This window comes from Gigantopelta aegis, chromosome 8 (assembly GCF_016097555.1).
Source record: "Gigantopelta aegis isolate Gae_Host chromosome 8, Gae_host_genome, whole genome shotgun sequence".
NCBI lineage: Eukaryota > Metazoa > Mollusca > Gastropoda > Neomphalida > Peltospiridae > Gigantopelta > Gigantopelta aegis.
In genome coordinates, this window is record NC_054706.1 from 8775024 (window position 1) to 8798547 (window position 23524).

A 23524-nucleotide genomic window follows, 5' to 3' on the forward strand; every position below is an offset into this window, starting at 1 on the left:
AATTTATCTTACAAAATAATATTAATATACAAATGATAGAACAAAAATGGAGTGGATATTTATTTTTATACTGATCAGGATTTTTTACCCATATATATTAATTTGACCAGTCATAAACCTGAATACAAACATGTGCTCATTAACCAATCACAAACAAGGATACACGTATACATAAATATGCTGCCTTCTGACATGTTTGAAATCATTTCTGATTGGTTGATCTGAGGATACACTGATCCCCAGCATTCATTGTCTTCTGTGGTGCAATCACATATTACTCAGTACAAACTAAAAAAATTAAAAAACCCAGAATAACGTAACTATCTGTTCCCCCTATGCTAGATTTTATGTTGTGGTATGGTATTAAAAACATAACACATTCATTATCAAATTCATGCATGCATGTCCTGGGCACACAATAGAATCTTGTAAGTGCCTGGCTTGAACAAATCAAATAATTAATAACTGTGACAATAAAAGATGGAATAAAATGGTAACAATTTTAAACTTTGTCTTTTAGAAAATGTTATATATATTGTGACATGCATCTCAATTTGCCAGTTATTTACAATTAAGTTTTGCTTATTACAAAAATACTTAACAAATACAACAAAGAAAAAATGTAAAAGTACATTTAAAACTGGGGTTTGTAACATAACCAGACCACAAGACAAAACTGCCTTAAATGTTATCCATCTTAACGTGGTGATCATGAGCACAGAATGTTTCACTATGTTAATTACATAATTACTTTAAGGGTATTTGGCACTGGAAATTACAAAATGCATTTTTAACCTTACTATTAGAATATTTTAGCTGGGATGAAAGTTGCTACAAATATGCAACCAACAGATGAGACCAATTTTCTTATAACAAAACATACTGATAATCAGTTTGAGTTTGTCTCTTTAAATAAAATATACTGCCATTCAGTTAACTTCTGTTTCTTTGATTACAATTTTGTCTTAATTAATTAGTACTTGTCTCATTAATCAAAATATACTCGTACTCAATGGAACAGTGACTACAAATACTAAGCCAACAGATGAGACTGATTTTCTTAGAATAAAATAGACTGGTAATCAGCTTGTGTCTGTCTCTTTAAATAAAACAGTGTTTATCTCTTTAGAGTAATACCGTTGACATACCAAATTCGGTTTCCCAAATGCACATCAATGCTTTAATATATTCACATTTTATTAATTCTATTGCATGTAATGTATGTGGACCATATTGTTTGAAATTGTTGGCTGGTAAATGTTCTTATTGTAAAGATGCCACATAATGAAATGCTGACAGTTACTTCCTAAATAATAATGTAAAAACTGTTTACATTAATAAAATAAAATAAAAAACTTTCACAACACAACTGAACTTGTTGTTTGGTATCAAATACTGTGATTGCACCAGTTATCAAATATTCTTCACTCAAACTGATTGAGAAGTCCACATAACATCATTCTTATCAAGTCTTCCTAACCAAGACTTTAATTCAGCCCTATAGCAACAAATACTAAGTGATTTTGATTTGAAACATTCATTTTTCAACATCCCTAACATCATAAAATCATGAAGTTGACTCCTAGCCAATAGTCGCATTATATACCACTGTCTTACAAATGCTAGCTGGGGTGCACAGACTCAAATGATGGGAAAGTAATTGTGACAATGAAATATTAAAAGTGTCAAATGGCACAGCTTGTTATACGAACTGAATCTTAAAGTCTTGGCATGGAAAAAACATAAATGTAGAAATAATAAATTCAACAGAACCACAATAATCGTGTAACACTGGCACTGGTCATTACTATTTTACAAAGCAGGCACCTCTCAAAACAAAAAGAAAATGGTTGCCACCGCAATCCTAGATACATAATACTAATATTTTGTATATGGAGCTGGTGGGGGTGGGGTGGGGGTAGGGGGTGGGGGTCAGAGAGAAGATTTATCCCTTCAGCTGTTTTTCAATGAAATATTTTTGCTGGGTGAAACTTTTGTTCCCAGAAGAATGATAAAATAGGAAGCGTAGCTTTAAATGTATTTACTCTTCTCAAGAGACAGTCTTCACCCTTGAAAGATCTCCAATAATAAAACAAAACTTTATATGACTCCAAGAAATGACACGTTAATTTTAAGTAGTAACTCATTTCATTTTGCATAAGCCATTTCATTTTGTATAACCCATTACAACTATGTAAATAATTTCCTACATTTGTAAATTTAATGTCTGAATGGAAAATCAGTTGCACAAAACAAGACTTGTACAAGCAAAGCGCGAAGAAAACGATTGTTCTCGCAATTCTTAGAGGCCTCTTCTAGGCATCTCCCTGACCAACCCTACCACTAAGCATCAAGGTAACATAACGTGAAATCTTTCCTGACCAACCCTACCACTACCGTAAGCATCAAAGTAACATAACGTGAAATCTTTCCTGACCAACCCTACCACTAAGCATCAAGGTAACATAACGTGAAATCCTTCCTTGGAATGAATACATATTATGACTTGGACATCTGCTGTGTACAGACACTGACCCACCTTCAAAAACCTTGGTTTCTTTCCATAATATAATGTATGTTAATACAGTCAAAACATATAAATGGGTCACCTCTTCCTCTTTAATTTTTACCCACAAAGAAAACTGATATTATGAAAAACTACTTTGTATAACCATCATCTGCTATCCCAGTCAACTGAGGGTGTTTTTTTTCAAATACAAAAATACATTTAAATACATACTTAATCCGTATATAATAGCCACCTGTTTATAACAGCCATCTTGTTAGGTCTCAGGTAGTTTGTACAGGTTAAAAATACCATTAACAGCATTGGTGCCGAATTTATATTTTCACCCCAAAGTCCACCTCTCTTTTTTACACCTTACTTCCATGGCAGAAACTCGTACTTCACCAGAAATGTCTGACCATGAACAGTATATGTACATGTATTGTTATTAAATGTGTAGCTTTTTCTACAGCCTGGGTTAAGAACTGGACCAATACCTGTTGTAGGTAATATATATCAGGCTTTCAGATTTCATGGAAACGATCATTTCCAATACCATGTCGGTAAAATCACAAACGTTAAAATTTTTTCCCCATTATTATTATATCGAGTACGATTATTCAGCGGAACCTAAACACAGTTTCCGATGGGTTCCCATGATCACAAGGCACGGAACCAAAAAGGTACTTCCCATAAAATTTGAAATCCTATGGCCTGATATAGTCTATGTATTTTCAATATTTATGTACTGTTTAAAGAGGAGGCTGTTGAAAAATGTAACAAGAATAACTCGGTCTATGAAGGTTCTCATTAACATAGGAGGAATTTACTAAGTAAACAGCCGAAAGTTCAGAAGACAGATTTAACTCCATATCAACTTCAAGAGTGATAAATCAGAAATATATAATAATATAATCATAAATAATTTATGATAATTATAAACACACAAAAAATTCATCATCATAATTATTTGTTGTAGGTATTGGTATATTTACTGCATAAAAAAAACCCAGCACAAGATTCAAACCAGAATTAAAGTATTATCCATAAACATTTTAATCTCACAAATATTAATTGAAAGTGATTATTTTAGCCTGAAGCAGTGTATATTAGTGCACGTGAAAGCAGAAAAACAGAATCCAACAAACTGATACCAATCACAATGTATAAGAGATGGAATGGAAAAGAAAAATAATTATTATTGTTAAACATCCTGGTGTTCTGCAACCATTGACCCCTTTTATAATTTTTGGACAAATTTTCAACAAAATTGTACACTGAAGACACTAAGCGGTAGGCCTACAAGAATTAAGCATCAAATATATGGCAACTATAACACAGGGTCCATGCATTATTTACAGTATGTGTGCATATTTTTCAGCACATACCACAGCCTATGTAATGTCTGCATAAGATGATGAAATTTAATATATTTTCATCTCGTTAGTGGAACATCTACAGATCAGACAAACTTAGATTGTCATAAAAAAAAATCCAGTCTTAATTTTAAATATTGATAAAGATAAAAACAGAAGGTTTTTTGTGTTTTTTAAACACTTGTAAAGGATTTTATTTATATGTCTACAGAATTTTAATATGTGATAATTGATAGCAAAGCCATGCAGAATCACCAACATTTGGCTATGTTTGTTTGTTTCTTGTTCAGCAAAACTGAACCGTGGATAAACGCAAACACAATATTAATTTTCAACACGAACACTGAATATTTTAATTTTAAAACATCCATCTTTGTGTTTAATTTTTTTTAAAAGCCAATCTGACCGGAAAAGTGAACAGTAGTTCAAACTTTGTGTTAAGACCCATTTTAACAAATATTTCAGGTGGTCATAAAACAAAGACTTAATTCAGTGTAAATAAACATCTATCCATGAAATCTTAACAATGGGACTCCTTAGAACAAAGAGGCCTATTGGCCTAACTAAACTAAGTCTTACAATTAATACCATGTCATTAACAACAATAGTACTTGAATCAGAGCTGCTTGCTCTGATTATTATTATAATTATTGTTATAACTAGTAAGAATGCCTATGGGGAGAATAGTCTAGAACTAACTGAGCTACCTTTTATAAATAAAGATTTTATTATTATTATTATTATTATTATTATTATTGCTTACCAATATGAAATAATTTGTAAGGATAAGACTTTTAAAATCATAAGTGACTTTAAAGTTTTCTAAGTATGGGGAAAGGTCATTAGATGAACATTATGTCCAACTGTTCAACTGCTAATCCTCCTTCCCCCTCCCAGCCCATATTGCAAAATAGATAACACATTTTTTTACAAAAACGTTACCTCGACCTACACATATACAAACAGATAGAGGGGTGGACTGAGCAATTAAACAACCAGTCAGGAGCCCTCTGCAGGGTCTGTAGCCAAGGCAATAACAGGAAACAGACCTGGAGCCCATTTTACAAAGTGATCTTAGCGTTAATATTACCTAAAGTACATAACTACTGTATGCCCATAAGATGATCTTAGAGCTAATATTACCTTAAGTGTATAACTACTGTATGCCCATAAGGTGACCTTGGTGCTAATCTCACTTCGTAAAACGGGGCCCTGGTGCTGAAGGCAGACCTGTCGTGGGCAGAACTCTCTGGCGAAGTCAGATGATTAGCCCACAACAGGTATGCTTAACAGTTTTCTGATGAAAGCACACCAGAAATTTCCTATCTCGAAAACATACCCATGCTGAAGGCTCAGAACCCTAGTTCTGCCACAGGCCAAGAGAATAGCCAGTCCACCCCTGGAGAGACACAAGCGATCTTAGTGCTAAGATCACCTTAAATGCATAACTACCTAATGTACTTAGGGTGATCTTAGTGCTAAGATCGCTTCGTGGAACGGGGCCATGATCATTACAGGCCTGTGGGGCCTAGTAAAACAACGAAATCAAGTTTCACATATCTCGTTGGAGGCCTCAGCACACACTTCATATTATTTTCACTATCTGATAACATTGTCACATGTAAACTATAATCAATAAATAATCTGTAGGAATGAAATGATATTCTACTTTTGAATAGCAATTACAAAATGCACGGATTTTATCAAACACACACACAAGTCTGTTGTCTTCCACTGTCGTTTTAGGTAACATGGACGAAATGTACAATGTCACACAATTTCAATCAAGCATTATAATTTGGCAAAAATCTGGAAAGTAGGTGTTGATACCATTTTGAGTATACACACATGACTTCCATACATCAATTTCACTTGAATATATATATATATATATATATATATATATATATATATATATATATTATGATATGAGAGCACTGATTGGTGGGTTTTAAGAACAGCCTGTCTCGCGTCTTACACAGTAACGCTATAAGGCTGAGCACTGTCTCGCACTCTGGACCGGTTCCGACTTGATCATCAGCGATTCGTGTGACATTGAACTCAGCATTATCGGCTGTGGTAAGATCTGTATCCGGTTAGAGTCTGCGAAATGAGCAAGGGCGTCGTATTTTGATTTGAGAGCCGTCAGTTCCATCTTGACAACATCGTTCTCCCTCTGGAGTCGGTCCACCTCCGACTTCAGCTTCTCCTTCTCTGTCTCCAGTTCCTCCTTCTGGGAGATGCGCTTCTCCCGGCAGTTGGCTGCGTAGCCCCGGTTCTTCAGCGTGCGCCGCCTCTGTTTGAGTTTGACAACCTCGTCGCGGGTCAGACCCTTCAACAGCTTGTTGAGTTCCTTCACCGACAGAGCCACGAGTTCGTCATCGCTGATCGTTGTCGCACGCGCCATCGATTCCAATCTCTCCTCTAACTTAATCTGTGACAGGAAGATCTGAAAAATAACAATTTAATTTAATTACTCATTCAATACAGGGAACATTTTGTTCAGTATCGCGTCGCGATTAGCTATGCAAGTTTCAGAGATTTTAAAACAATTTTAAAACATTCAACAGCAATTGCTAATACATTTTTAGTTGACTAGAAATATCGTCAAGATTTAGAAAACAAAATGTTCCCTTAAATGCATATTGGTGTATATGAGAATTGAGAATCTGTACAACCCATTTAAGGATTATGCAAAAACAATTCAGTAACAAATTTCAGTTTGCATAACCCATCACAACTATGTAAATCATATTCTGAACTTAATTAAGTCGAATATTTCTATAACTGTCTATATTTTGATTACTAGTATATATCTTAACTGAACATTAATGCAAGAAGGAAAACTAGACTTGTGCAAGGAACACACAAACAAAATAACGTCTGCCCAATTTCAGAGAGAGAGAGAGAGAGAGAGAGAGAGAGAGAGAGAGAGAGAGAGAGAGAGAGAGAGAGAGAGAGAGAGATGGAGAATGTTATAGCTGTTAGTGTTCACTTTCAATTTTAGTAATCATAACTGTGGACTAGATGGGATAATTAAGTATGGCTGAGTTGGTAATAGGACAAAAGTTGCTGACAAATTTCACCCTTTTCAATGTTTTAACAAACATCTAAATCAACAAGTCTTGAATTTGACAACAAACTTCTATCCCAAACATAAAGGTATACTTTTACCTTTGGATATGGAATTGCATTATCAACATTACAGGGAGTGCTGTACATACAAGAACTGAAATGTGGTCCATCCATCATCAACTTTCAACACGAAAAAAATAACAACCATCACAGCTTCCATTCACACACACATTGTACATGTTCAACTGCACCAAAAAGACTGAGTCAGCAGTGCCAGCGTTTCAACTGTAATATAAAGACTGAGTCAGCAGTGACGTGGGTTCTCCCAGCTGTGACCTGGACACCTGGTGTCACCAGCCACGTGTGTTCAGTGATAGCCATGTGATGTGTAAGCACATCATGCTGGGCAGCAAACACCAAGTCATACATTGAACCAGCATCTTCCCAACAACTCCCATCACCCTGTTATTCTGTATCACACACACACACACACCTATCCCAGCAGGCTAGGTAGTTTAGATGATATATAACAGACCATCTAACTGGAGAAACTTGTACAGGTGTGTAGGCTGTACTCGAACATTGACTGATGTCCACCTCACAAAAAACGGGAAAACACTCATGTAAATGGACATGAAACATTTCATCATGATTCATTTTGAACACACACGGAATCAAACCTCTGTTTTTTTTATTTAATGACACCACTAGAGCACTTTGGCCATTGGATGTCAAACATCTGGTAATTTTTGACTTGTAGTCTTCGAAACGTCAGTGGCGTAGGAAGGTGCCAAAAAGTGGGGGGGCACAATTTTATATTTACACACTTTTACACTATTATAAAGCAAATATAAAGCAAAATATCTAAAAAGTGGGGGAGCACATGCCTCCTTGACCCTCTCCCTGCTTCCTACGCCAGTAAAACCTGCTACATTTTTCTAGTAGTAGCAAGGGATCTTTTACATGCACATTCCCACAAAGGATAGCACATATCACGGCCGTATACTGATATACCAGACATGATGCACTGGCTGGAATGAGAAATAGCCCAACAGGCCCACTGACGGGGATCGATCTTAGACCGACCTCGCATCAGGCTAGTGCTTTACCACTGGGTTACGTCCCGCCCTTACATAAAATGAATGCTCTATCATTGAGGTGCATCCTTCTCCCAATATCAAGTTCAATAACGTGGATTGTTAGTTACATCATGGGGTTTTTTTTTAATCCCAAGAATTAATGTCTACCACCGTAACATAATTTTGTGTGTCACTCATATTTGCATCCAGATGTTTAGGGGGCGGGACCTAGCTTAGTGGTAAAGTGCTCGCTTGATGTGCAGTCGGTTCAAGATCGATCCTCGTCGGTAGCCCCATTGAGCTATTTCTCATTCCAGCCAGTGCTCCACAACTGGTGTAACAAAGGCCGTGGTATGTACTATCCTGTCTGTGGGATGGTGCATATAAAAGATCCTGTGCTGGTAATCGAAAATAGTAGCCCATGAAGTGGCAACAGCAGGTTTCCTCTCTCAATATTTGTGTGGTCCATAACCATATGTCTGACGCCATATAACCATAAATAAAACATTTCCTTCCTTCCATAGATATTTATCTCCATGCATGTAAAAGAAAAATAAATAAATAAAAATTAAGCACTTAAAAAATAAACAAAATAATGATGATTTTTTTTTAAACATTGAAAATAACAATCATAAAAGCATGTTTCACTAATATAGGACTTGTAATTTGTGAATAATGGAGCTAAACATAAAAAATGTACATCAAAGTAGAACTAAGTTATTTTAACATGTATTGAAATAAACATAGTTTCACAGGTCTAAGACTAGTTTGTAAAAAAATAATTCTAATGCGAAAACATAATATTGGAGCTAGATGGAAAAATTATACTGTTGTCATAACCTTGGCCATCACTGTTGAAAAAGCAATACCTATATCTTGTCAATCAGGAATTTCTGCAAGGGGATCTACACTGTGGTGTGCGAAGTTTATAGGGAGTCATGTGCCCCAGAAAAATATATTAAAAAATAAAGAAAATGTGCTTGAGCAGGGGGGTTTGACCAATAAAATCCCCCCACCCGCCGCACATGGAACTGCAAGGTGACACATAATGATTTGAGTTAAAACATAATCTGAATTATAGTGCACAGCGCACATTAAGTCAATACTTTTCTTAACCACACTTTCTATGTCCATTCGGATTATCTGAATTAATGAACAAATTTTTCAAAAGAAAAATTCAACCAGTCATTTTAAATGATACTCCGGAACAATGCAATATTGATTATTTGCTTGAGTTAATAAAAATATGAATTACATGCAGCTGTTGCAATATGCTCTGGTTTAGATTCAGTTAACACATGTTGGTACTCTCGACACAATGGATAACCCACATACAGTCTTGATGCATTTTATCTCTATTTCTTTTTTCAAAATTGAATTAAAAAAATAATAATTGAATTGAATAAAAATGTTAAATACTGGTAAATAAATAAATAATAATAATAAAATAATAATGATAAATACTGATAAATAAATAAATAAATAATAATAATAAAATAATAATGTTAAATACTGGTAAATAAATAAATAATAGTAATAAAATAATAATGATAAATACTGGTAAATAAATAAATAATAGTAATAAAATAATAATGATAAATACTGGTAAATAAATAAATAATAGTAATAAAATAATAATGATAAATACTGCTAAATAAATAAATAATAGTAATAAAATAATAATGATAAATAAATAATTAAATAAACTTTTTTTTTTAACTTTAAAGGGACATACCCTAGTTTTTAAACACTAACTCATATTTTTTACTATTATAACCATTTTTGATAACTTAAATCATACTTTACTTACACTTTATGGTTTAGATTATCAATTTCCGTACATTCGAAGTGTTTTTGGTCATCCTTGTGTTTTTAATATCACAAAATGATTTCTCATATTTTTAAAAATGCACGTGCATCTGAGAAGTAACAATTATGGAGTCAGGTTTTAGTCTATTTTTAAAGGGTATTTCACCATTTCAAAGTGACAGACTCATGTTTAACTCAGTTATAACTTTATCCAAATGTGTTACAGGTTTGCAGATAAAGTAAACTTAGTGTTAATTTTCACGGGTTGAAACTAAGGTATGCAACTTTAAAAAACCCACTAGTACCAGGGTTGAAAATTAACATGAAAACCATGGTTGCTAACAGGGCCAGTTGAAGAAAAATCTTACTGGCCCTTCTCAAGTTCAACTAGCCCTCCAATTAGAACATTAAAATTTAACAACACAGCCAAAATCAAAACTAGAATGTGTGTTTTTTTTAATAATATAGTTATATAAATTTAACTATAGTAACTATAGTAAAGAAAAGTAAAAAATCTGGATGTCAAACATTCAGTAATTTCGACATATAATATTAGAGAGGAAACCAGCCACATTCGTTATCTCTGACTGAGAGAGCGGCTGTAACTGTCCAAATGTCCGTCTAGCTCTAGAACAGCAGAGTAGGCCTTCTTGGGCTAACCAATTATGATGGAATGAATTACTTGAGAACAGGTCCAACTAAACCATCACTGCCTAAAGAGTAACAATCGGACATTTGGGACATATGTTTAAGATAAGTTTACTAGCACATTTTCATTAGTAGTCAGGGATCTTTTATATGTACCATCCCACAGACAGGATAGCATATACCACAGCCTTTTATATATACCAGTCATGGTGCACTAACAGGAACAAGAAATAGCCCAATGGGTCTACCAATGGAGATTGATCCCAGACCGACTGCACATGAGGCAAGCACTTTATAACTGGGTTAGGTCCTGCCCCACACGTAACACCAGCAGAATGAACAAAACACTGTTGTGTTGTAGTAAAAACAATCAGTCCTTCCCACACTGATTACTAACACACACACGTAATGTGTAAATTGAACTGTATAGTAATGAAACCAGCTGAGATCAACCACCTGATGATTGTGTGTCAATTGACACAAATCAGTGAAGCACAAACCACACACAGCCACCAGGTATATAAGTAGGTCAATTATTCAGGTGAGATTCTCAAGCAGGTGTCGACAAAAACTGCTGAAACAGCAGAAGTCATAAAGAAATGTTGATATATCAGCATTCATTGTAATCTTAACTGAGAGAGTTCCAAGTCTACACTAGAACAAGTACAGAAGGGCATTAAGGGTATTACAGAGCTGATTACAAAGCTTTAGCTTGATAGTCCGAGTAGAAAAAATAAAGAAATAAAGAAATGTTTTATTTAATGACGCACTCAGCACATTTTATTTATGGTTATATGGCGTCAGACATATGGTTAAGGACCACAAAGATATTGAGAGGAAACCCGCTGTCACCACTTCACGGGCTACTCTTTTCGATTAGCAGCAATGGATCTTTTTTATACACCATCCCATAGACAGGATAGCACATACCACGGCCTTTGATATACCAGTCATGGTGTACTGGCTGGAATGAGAAATAACAGTCCGGGTAGAAGGCTCATATAACATAATTGAAGTTAAAATTAACGACACCACTAGAGCACATTGATTTATTAATCTTCGGCTATTAGATGTCAAACATTTGTTAAATTCACATAGTCTTAGAGAGGAAACCTGCTACATTTTTCCATTAGAAGCTAGCAATCTTTTATATGCACCATCCCACAGACAGGATAGCACATACCACAGCCTTTGATATACCAGTCATGGTGCACTAGCTGGAACAAGAAATAGCCCAATGGGCCCACCAACGGGGATCAATCTCAAACCGACTGCGCTTCAAGCGAGCCCCCATGTAATATAATTTGTATTACTATTATACGATAATGATGATACTGACACACATTCTATATGCATGTATGGTGTATACTTCATGTCAAATTATTAGAATTATTTTTATTTCTTCAAATGATATGATCCTACTACAAAACTTAACATGCAGTGATCGAAATACGCAGAATTATTTACTAGTCCACCGGACAAATACATCTAAAAATCTACTTGTCCGCCAATATTTTCACTTGTCCAAATAAATGGTTTATTTTATTCAAGTATCAGGATGATGTTTGTGATTGCTAAAAATGAAACTGCACTAAAAAAATTTACTTGTCCACTGGACAGCCACCGAGGCAAATTGTGCTTGTCCAAATAGATTTTCATTTATCGGGACAAAGGGACAAGTGCTTATTTCGAACACTGATATGACAATATTAAATAAATAAACCTACAACTCGGCAAAAATATTTATAGATAAAAAAAAAATTAATCTCAGGTATTAGCACTCTATCTTTAAATTAATTATATTTTGTAAATACAAGTATACAACATCAAGGACATGACTCTTGCAACATTACAGTAAGCAGTGTTTCTGCCAGAAAGAATTTTTTGTTTTTGGTATGGTGCTATGGAACTGAATGCAACCGCACTCTACACGGGCTATGGGGTGCCTCCCCCAGAAAGAAAATGGGTTAAGTTTTAGAAAATCATACAGTTATGATCAAAGTAATTTATTTTGTCAAAAGGTTAACTTAAATTTTTCTTAATAATCTGCAAACAATTTGGGTATGGCGCCATACCTGTTTTACCCTCTGGCAGAAACCCTGGTAAGAGATGTCAAACTTTGAGCTACATTTACTTGTATGTCATGTTGTAGGTTTAGGCTCAAATACATAACACATTACTGTTTCTAATTAAAAAACCCACACTGACAGGGATTTAATCAGGATTATTTGCCAGGGTGCCATGTCAGATGGGATTGAGAAAATTAGCATTCGCTAGTAAATCACACTTGAGATATATTTTTCAGGCCACAGTACACCACTGTTAAATTAATTTATTAGAACAGACATAATTAAATAATCATTAGCTATTGGATGTCCAACATTTGATCATTCTGAAATATAATCTTAAAGAGGAAACCTGCATAATTTTTGCATTACTAGCACAGGAATTTTTTTATATGCACAATCCCACAGACAGGATAGCACATACCAAAACCTAGGTAAGAAAAGCCTTTGTGGTGACCTCGGATTTCTTCTCTCATTCAATCAACCAAAAATGTAATTTTGTTTAATGACACCACTAGAGCACATTGATTAATTAATCAGCGGCTATTGGATGTCAGCTATTTGGTCATTGTAACACGCAATCACAGGAAACCTGATGTATTTTCACATTAGCTACAACAGATCTGTTATATGCACTTACGGTACCCACAGTATGTACCATGGCCTCTGACACACCATCATGGGGCACTGGTTTGGGTAAGAAAACAATCAAAGAATAGGTCCATTGAGGAGATTTGATCCTTTGACCCAAGCACTTGTGGCTCTACTAAGCTAGATCTAAGATAACACCCCTTCTGTAGATCATGTGCCATATATCTGCCAAATATGTCAGCACATAACAATACTAAATAGGGGTTAAAGAATGTACTGGGGTGTTATATGGTACTGTTTTATACATTCAGTTCCATCATTAATTACCATTTTCTTGGAGTTCAGTTCCATCATTAATTACCATTTTCTTGGAATTAAAATTCTCAAAAACTGGAACATGCTACATGTAAGTGACTCTAGTTTACATATACAACCACGTGCTGGGGTGTTATTAAGTAGATATCTCTTTCATTTAATATTTAACCATGTGCTGGGGTGTTATTAAGTAGATATCTCTTTCATTTAATATTTAGCCATGTGCTGGGGTGTTATTAAGTAGATATCTCTTTCATTTAATATTTAACCATGTACTGGGGTGCCACTGAACAAAGATTCCTTTAATATCTAGCAATGTGCTGGGGGTTGTTAAATAAAATTAAAATTTTCATTAATATTTAATCAATGTGGTGTCACTGAACAGACATTTCTTTTATTGAATAATAATCATGTGCTGGGGTGTCACTCAACAAACAAACAACACTCTTCAATATTTAATCACTGACATTTCTTACCTTGAATGTTTAATCACTGTCATGTCACTAAACAGAAATGTCTTATCATGTGCTGGGGTGTTGCTAAACAAGACAATTATTGCCAAGTTAATATTTAAACATGTGCTGGGGTGTCATTAAACAGACATTCCTTTCCTTTAAAACACTGCACCTGTAAAACGAGACTGTGACTATACTTGTTTACGAGAATGTAATCAGCGTGCACAGAAGTCGGTCAGACATCTAACACATCAGACATTCATCTCTTGTGAAAATCATTAATGTACGACATTAAAGGTGCCCTATCAGCGTTGCTTCAAGCCAAACAATTTCTTTATAAATATTTGTTTTGACAGGTAAACAAAGATTATATCTTTAATTACATGCTCATAAAAATTTACAACCAAATAACTTACAAATCAACTATCAGAATTTTTTGCTATTAGAAAATGTAAAGTGGTTGATCGATGTGGTTGATCGAAAAGATGTGACACAACACAGACTGAAGGCTCTTGTTGACGTGATCAAATGCACACAGTCTATTATTTCATGATGACAAAGAACTGGCTGGTGTTTTTCATGGATACATCACACAACAATTTTTCTTCTCTTTTTACCAAGGATTCTTAGAAAAACAATTGTAATATACTTGAGTGAAAGGTAATGTCTGGGACTGATTTAGTTATTACACCAAACATACAAATTAATAAACATGACACTTTCAACTTTAATAATGTATGTTTGATTTAGTTATTAAATCAAACATACAAATGAATAAACATGACACTTTCAACTTTAATAATGTATGTTTGATTCAGTTATTAAATCAAACATACAAATTAATAAACATGACACTTTCAACTTTAATAATGTATGTTTGATTGAGTTATTAAATCAAACATACAAATTAATAAACATGAAACTTTCAACTTTAATAATGTATCTTTAAAGGTGCATGTACATGTATACGCTGTTAGTGAACACTGGTCTTGCCCACGTCATTGGTATGTCAAAAGCCATGGTATGTGCTGTACGAAAGTGCATATAAAAGATCCTTTTCTACTAAGCTTGTTTTCTCTAAGACTATATAACAGAATTAACCATTTTTTTTACATTCAACAGCTGACAATGAATAAATCAATGTTGTCTAGAGGTGTCATACAACTGTTTTACCAATGCATTTCAGGCATCATGAATTGCGCAAACAAAATACTTAAATTCCCCTATTATATTTTGGTTTAAAACTCAAAATTGTCCCGTAAATTTTCTGTCCCGGAGCCGGTCCCTGGCCTCCAAAGACCGGCCCCCGGGATAGACATGCTTGAAACCTCTGTGGTATAGGAGCATGTTAAAAGATTGAAGTCAAGTCAAGTCAGGCATTGTCGCAATGTGGTGTAAAATGCATAGGTGGAATCAGACCTACGAGAACCCAAGACACACGACAAATGCACCAACCTTTCTCTCATTAAACACTAACCATTAACCCCTGACCTGAAAACAAGCCCAGGGGCCTAATTCACTAAACTCTTGCAACTTTGCAATCTGGCAGTGCCATGCTAAAAGACATGCAAAAAGGATGCTTTGTTGTCTAGAAGAGCCTAAGAGACCTTTGTGAATTAGGCCCCTGGTAACTAACCAACATGTGTGCCTAGGCTCAATGTGCTTGATACAATGATAATTAATATGATTAGAAAGAAAATTTCCATGCAATACAATTTACTATAAGCTTATAAACTTGGTTGTTTCATCTATAGATGTTCATCTCATTGTATGTTAAAAAATATATAATAATAAATAAAAAATAATAAATAAATAAATAATAAAATAAAATAAATAAATAAATTAATAAAATAAATAAATAAAACATATTTATAATAATAATAAACTCAGTCCTCACATTTTATAAGTTTACTCTCACTTCTCATCACTCACCTAAGAAGTTCAAAAAGTGTAATTTTTAGCTCCCTTAGCATGTGAATTTATATTATCAATCTAAATTGGGGAGCAATTAATTACTCCCATAAAAAATGTTCAAGTTGAGGTCTGTAAACTTTCAACAACAAAAAATTAAAATTAAAATGAATGAATGGAGTAAGCTTGGTGGTCTAGTGGATAAGCTGGTGGACAATCAAGCTGATGACAGTGGTTCAAATCCCGTCAAAGCTGGTTCACACATTCATTCATCTTTCTCATGTATCACCCACCCTCTGCCTAACATTCTCATTACCTTAATATAAAAGAAACTTTCCAATTTCTCCTACGATTTCAATCTATTTCGACCCTTTCTGTCAAGTTTCCTCCAACTATGTCTTTTGAGCTGTCCACACCATTGTCTACCTGTCTCAACTTCCTCCACGGGTGCAGTCTCTGTGTATTTACCTGCACCCACCTGGCATCCTCGTCCTTTGCTGCTAATAAAGCTGGTCTGACCCATGGCGCTAACTCCGAAGTGGTCAGACTAATCCCACAGCTAAAAGCTGATATGGAATGACAGGTGTGTGGCACGGATAGCCACAAGAGACAAGCACCTGTCACGGTTGAAGAGACCAGGGGCCAATTTCACAAAACATCTTACGTTTACGTCTGCGACTAGCAGTTTTACCGAGCATGCATTTACACGTGTTGGGCATCCATTTCATGCAGAAAATTACAACATTACGGAAGATGGAGCATTTCAAGGACGAAAAGAAATTAATTATGTGTGTTTCTAACTATATTTGTTGTGCTATAACAGCAGTAAGAATTGTGGTTTTGTCGTAAATTTATGTTTACGTGCAAAACTAGGCTTACGATGTTTTGTGAAATTGGGTCCAGGACTGGAAATGTGGAGGTGGACAACGAAAGAAGTTGAAAGATAGGAGTTGCCAAATCGGGAAGAAATGAGATAGAATTCAAAGGAGTAAAAGGAAAGGGGACGGTGGGATAAAAATAAATAAATAAATAAATAAATAAAATGAATGAATGGATTTTTAATGACACCCCAGCAAATTAAAAAAAAAAATTAAACCATTTATTAATTTTTGTAAACATTCATTGATGTACAGTGCGGTTTATAAATCAAGCTTCATTAATGTAGTACTTACAGTTTGTGAGAAAACACTTACCTGAGCTAAGTGTCATTTAAGTATTATAATTAGAAATTAAAACTAATAATAAAATTTAACATGTACTGTGATGAACATACACAGATGCAGCTGTACACTAAGGACTTATTGTTTGTAACATATTGAGCTAAATAAGGAAAACTTAATGATGGAGCTATTTATGTAGAAGTTGATGCCATCACGGTCACTGGACATTGTCCAGTGGACAATACCTTTATCTTACCTTTAATTATCACCAAGGTAAAACAATAAGATTTTTTTTTTACATTTAATATGGTCAATACTTATTATGGTTATTTTGGTTACAAATTAATTTAATTTTTAAATTCATGCCTATAGCTATAAGAATGCAAGTATTGTAATCATAGGTAGATGACAAAGTTAAAGTTGTCTGGTTTAATTACACCACTAGAGCATATTGATTAATTAATCATCTGCTATCCATGTCAAACAAACAAATGGTAATTCTGACATATTATATACGTAGTCATAGAGGAAACTCGCTAAATGTTTTCATTAGTTGCAAGGGAACTTTTATATGTATTTTTCCATAGACATGACAGCACATATCACAGCCTTTGATATATCAGTCGTGGTGCACTGGCTGAGATGGGTAAACAATGTCCAACCAGAAAATGGGTCCACTGAGGTGATTTGATCCTATGACGCAAGCACCTCTGGTGAGTGCTCTACCAACTGAGCTAGATCCTGCCCTTTGTAAGTGATAAATGTAAAAATATATCAGCTAAGACAGTACACATGTTTCTATTATTAGTCTTACTGACACCTGTTGTAACCAATATCAACACAACACAGTTACACAATGTTCTTTGTTTTGTTTGTTTCTTCAATAGCCGAGGTTCGTCCCAACAAAATATTTAATCATTTCTTTTAGTCCCAATCTGTTTACATCAAACATGTTTACAAAGAATATGTTTGTGTACAAATAGACACATCTTCCTGGTTGTTGGGCGGTGTTGTTAAGTAACTCATATCGCCAGATGTGTGAGTCACATAACCAAATTTAAAATAGCAATATACATGTATATCGTATAAAGCTATTGTGCAATATCCTAATTCTACAAATGTAATTCATTTAGGGATTGGCACAAAATCAACAAGTTAAATATGAACACGTTCAACACCTAGCGACATGTTCTGTCTGAAATAAGTTTATTAGAATACACTCCACTATATTATTAAGTGACAAAGTCACAATTACGAACAATGTTCTTTGTTACAAAACGTAAGTGTGTCACTACTTTGTGCACATAACAACAAAGCCAACCCGACACTACACAGCAGATCAATGAACCACGTGAGCCGTGTTCTATTTTTAGAACACTAAAACTTGATGACACTATCCTTTTTATTTCGCTAATTTGTCAGAAACAGCACAATATTATGTAATAAAATTAACACATAACACTTATTTAGTTGTGTTACAAACTATTACCGTTAAAAACTTGGTCCAATTAACGTTTAATGAGTGAAACATGGCGTTGTTTTTATTCCGGATTCGCGTGCTCTGGTGTTTTACTACAAAATGTACGCCCGCCCATTGATTGAGGACACCGTGAACTTGAAACCACGAAATACACACTGTTACTAAACAAACACGATATACTTTTACAAATCAAAGTGTTTTTAACGAGTATTTGAGTTAAAATGCCGATATTAATAAAAGACAGTCGTAACATATTCCTAACGATTGAGATTTTGCTTGATGCGCAGTTAGTGAACGAACGTAAACAAGAGGTAAACAAAGGCACGCTGCGTTCGACAAAAATCGGAGATCTTTCGCTTACCTTTTTGCTCATATTCCGTCCCTTCTTCTGTGGATTTTAACTTTCCGGTGAATAAGAAACATGAAATAAAGAAGTATGTCGTGTTTTGGAGGAATAACAACTAGAGTTCGTCTCCAGGTTTACCAGAATGCGGTAATTACGTAGTTTACTGGGTGACCTACGCTCGTATCATGGCTGAGTCGTAAGTGTTTGGCGCGCGCGTTCCAAACTCATGACTCAGCAAGTACTGAATGACCACAAATATCGATGATTCAGCATATCCGCGTAGCGCGACTTGTTTTCTGTTGCAACAGTTGAATTATAATTATTACTGTGACAACACCTTTGTAAAAGTATATATATATATATATGTGTGTGTGTGTGTGTATGTGTGTGTATATATATCGTGTGTATATGTGTGTATATATATCGTGTGTGTGTGTGTGTGTGTGTATATATATATATATATATATATATATATATATATATATCGTGTATGTGTGTGTGTGTGTGTGTGTGTGTGTGTGTGTGTGTGTGTGTGTGTACACGTGTGTATGAAGGGTCCACGAGAATATTATAACCTATATTTAAACTACATGATGTTACGTAGTCTTCTTCTGCGATCCCAAAGTCATGCTCAGACTACCAGTCCTGTTCTACCCAGGAAGTCTGCTGTCCGTCGAAGGGACGTCGTCGGTCCCTAAAGTTTCTCTTCGAGGTCCACAGGATACCGCCAGGTTTCTTGTCTCAGAGTGTTGTTTGATGGGCAGGACTGGAGGATGTGTTCCGGTGTTTAGGCACCTGTGCAACATGGGCAGTCATCAGACTGGTCAAGTTTGAATCTATAGAGGTGGGAGAGTAGGCTGCAATGCCCAGTTCTCACTCTAAAGATGTTTACTTGCTGTGTCCTGTCCAGGGTTTCAAGGAAATCCATCTCTTTTTCCACTTCCATTATTGCCTTCCAGATGGTGTTAAAGTTGTTCCTTGTGATGGTTTTCACCTCTGAGTATGACGTGGGATTGGATGTCTGCTGGAGTCTGTTTCTCGCTTTTGAGAGCCTGTTTGCTTCTTCATTACCTGGCACGCTACAGTGGGATGGTATCGAGTGAAGGATCACGTTTGTTTTTATGCTAATAGTTCTTGAAGATTCCTCCTGATAGCCAACAGAATCTGTTCACCTCTACAGCATTGCTGGCTCTGAAGCAGAGATCTGCAGTCTGTAAGAAAAACAGTCTTGGACGAGAGATTGTCGTTTGCATTTAGTATTTGTCCGTTTCATGCATGGCACTTACCTTAGCTCTAAAGTTGGCGGAGAGATATTCAGTTGCGATGGATTTAGATGAAAAACTGCCAGCGTCATATCTAATAAAGACACTCCCACCTCCACTTTTGACAGCATGTTCAGCAAAGCCACCTGAATAGACGTGTGTCCAGGATTCGGTGTGGCGGCCCTGTCTAATACATTGAGAGTGAGGGCCTTGGGTTCTACATCTGTGTGTGGGTCCAGGATTCTGTGTGGTAGGCCCTGCCTAATACCTCTCGTCATGGGCGTCGATCGGTGGGGGACAGAGGGGGATATATAAGAGTGCCCCCCCCCCCACTGTTCCGTTTAGCAAAAGCAACAACAAGAACACCACCAACAAAAAACAAACAAAAACAAACAAAAATTAAAAGTTTAACCACTAATGTGTAGCTTTATGATTTTCATTGACATTCCTTTATCACACACACACACACACACACACACACACACACACTAACACGCCCCCCCCCCCACACTTTTAAAGCCGGATTGACGCCCATGCCTCTTGTGTAAGGACTTTGAGTTCTGCCTCTGTGTGTGGTTCCAGGATTCTGTGTGGTAGTCCCTGCCCAAGACCTCGAGAGTAAGGACTTTGAGTTCGTCCTCTGCGTGTGGGTCCCGGATTCTGTGTGGTACGTAGTCCCTGTCCAATACCTCGAGAGTAAGGGCCTTGTGTTCTTCCTTTGTATCTGTGTGTTGGTCCAGGATTCTGTGAGGTAGTCCCTGTCCAATACGTCGAGAGTAAGGACTTTGAGTTTTGCCTCTGTGTGAGGGTCCAGGATTCTATGTGGTAGTCCCTGCCCAATACCTCGATAGTAAGGACTTTGAGTTCGTCCTCTGTGTGAGGGTCCAGGATTATGTGTGGTAGTCCCTGCCCAGTACCTCGAGAGTAAGGGCTTTGAGTTCTGCCTCTGTGTGTGGGACCAGGATTCTGTGTGGTAGTTCCTGCCAAAGATCCCGAGAGTAAGGACTTTGAGTTCGTCCTCTGTGTGTGGGTCCAGGATTCTGTGTGGTACGTAGTCCCTGTCCAATACTTCGAGAGTAAGGACTTTGAGTTCTGCATCTGTGTGTTGGTCCAGGATTCTGTGAGGTAGTCCCTGTCCAATACGTCGAGAGTAAGGACTTTGAGTTTTGCCTCTGTGTGAGGGTCCAGGATTCTATGTGGTAGTCCCTGCCCAATACCTCGATAGTAAGGACTTTGAGTTCGTCCTCTGTGTGAGGGTCCAGGATTATGTGTGGTAGTCCCTGCCCAGTACCTCGAGAGTAAGGACTTTGAGTTCGTCCTCTGTGTGTGGGTCCAGGATTCTGTGTGGTACGTAGTTCCTGTCCAATACCTCGAGAGTAAGGACTTTGAGTTCGTCCTCTGTGTGTGGGTCCAGAATTCTGTGTGGTAGTCCCTGCCCAATACTTCGAGAGTAAGGACTTTGAGTTCGTCCTCTGTGTGAGGGTCCAGGATTATGTGTGGTAGTCCCTGCCCAATACCTCGAGAGTAAGGATTTTGAGTTCTGCCTCTGTGTGAGGGTCCAGGATTCTTTGTGGTAGTCCCTGCCCAATACCTCGATAGTAAGGACTTTGAGTTCGTCCTCTGTGTGAGGGTCCAGGATTATGTGTGGTAGTCCCTGCCCAATACCTCGAGAGTAAGGACTTTGAGTTCTGCCTCTGTGTGTGGGTCCAGGATTCTGTGTGATTGTTCCAGCCCAATACCTTGCGAGTAAGGGCCTTGAGTTCTACATCTGTGTACTACTTATTGTTACCGGCTCCAGGCAGGTCAATGATGGTGGTAAACTCTTTAGTTTGCAGTCTTCGTGGTCCTGGAGTGGTCTGAATATAGATGCTTTCGTTTGCAGCGCATCGTAAACATATTTATACATTTTGCAATGCGTTCATATGTACAAGTTGTAAGGATTTCCTCGGGAGTGGCAGTCCTCTGGTGAACGAGGCACCTGGTAGTCATTCATGGAAGCAATGATCACTTCCTGGTAGTCATTCATGGAAGCAATCACTTCCTGGTAGTCATTCATGGAAGCAATCATCACTTTGCCAGAATACCCTTTGAACTCGGCGTTGTGCAGATATATGGTTTTGACTACGTTATATCGTTGAGATTTGACAAAGGTTTAAACTCGTAAGTTCCATTACCCTCAGTAAGTGTACATGTGATAACCTCCCTTCACAAATTTCAGTTTTGTTTCTACCCCACCCCAATACAAAAGTAAGGTCCCCTCAACTGTAAATTGTGCCAAATAAAACAACAAGTCCTGTGACGTTTTTAAATGAATAAACAAAACAAAATAGTTTTTAAAAAATGTGTGTGTTGTGTTGTGTGTGTGTTGTGTTGTGTGTGTGGTTGTGTGTGTGTGTGTGTGCGATCATACGTGCAAGTATGTTTGTGTACAGGTAAGTAGGTTCGTACACGTGCGAGCACATACCGATTGCACGTTTAATATTAATTGTGTTTAGAATTTTAATGTAATTATTAAAAAAGAACTTTGTTTTGTTTAACGACACCACTAGAGCACATTGATTTATTAATCATCAGCTACTGGATGTCAAACATTTGGTAATTTTGACATATAGTTTTAGAGGAAACCCTCTGCCTTTTCCATTAGTAGCAAGGGATCTTTTATATGCACCACCCCACAGACAGGGTAGCACATACCACGGCCATTGGTATACCAGTCATGGTGCACTGGCTAGGACGAGGTGTAATTATTACGTAACTAAGACTCCATACGTCAGTTTAAAAACGAGGCTATTTAGGCTACTGTTTGTGCATTTAAAATTGAATGAATCAATATTTCATCATGGGGGGGGGGGGGGGTCAAGCTCATGCAATCCATAGCAGAGAGGTTGTACAATTTCGTAACCGGCAGCCCAACACCCCCCCCCCCCCCCCCCCAAAAAAAAACCCAAACAAACAAACAAAAAACCCCCAACCTACAACAAAAACAAACAAAACAAAACAAAACAAACTACAACCCAACAACAACAGCAAAACCAATAAAAAAAATAACCAACAACGAACAAATAAAAAGCACGTTTCGCGTGCCTTGGTTCCAGATACGGTGAATTCGAAAGCAAAAAAACCCAAAAAAAATAATAAAAAAAAAAATAATAATAATAATAAAAATAAAAATAAATAAATAAAATAAAAAAGAATTAAATAAAAGAGAAATAAATATTTAAAAAAAAGAGAAAAAAGAAAGAAAGATAATAAATAAATAAATAATGATAATAATTATATAGTTTTATATTGATTCACAACTAATTTTACCATTATTGACATAAACATTGTAGTATAATTTATCAATATTGATCAACAACAGGAGATACCAGTAATATATTAATAACCTTTCAGATGAAGGGGTGGATGTGTGATTTTTTTTTTATGTTTTAGACAATCAACAGTG

The 23524-nt window shown here is 36.2% G+C and overlaps 1 protein-coding gene across 1 annotated transcript; it reads right to left on the reverse strand.

Moving 5' to 3' along the window:
• Positions 1–46: 46 nt before the first annotated feature.
• On the reverse strand, positions 47–18997 carry LOC121378705 (transcription factor MafK-like). Its single transcript, XM_041506990.1, has 2 exons — positions 18833–18997; positions 47–6331 (listed from the first exon to the last, which is right to left on the reverse strand). Exons 1-2 carry the CDS (start codon positions 18842–18844, stop codon positions 5870–5872), a joined length of 474 nt encoding a protein of 157 aa, XP_041362924.1. The 5' UTR covers positions 18845–18997; the 3' UTR covers positions 47–5869.
• Positions 18998–23524: the final 4527 nt, after the last annotated feature.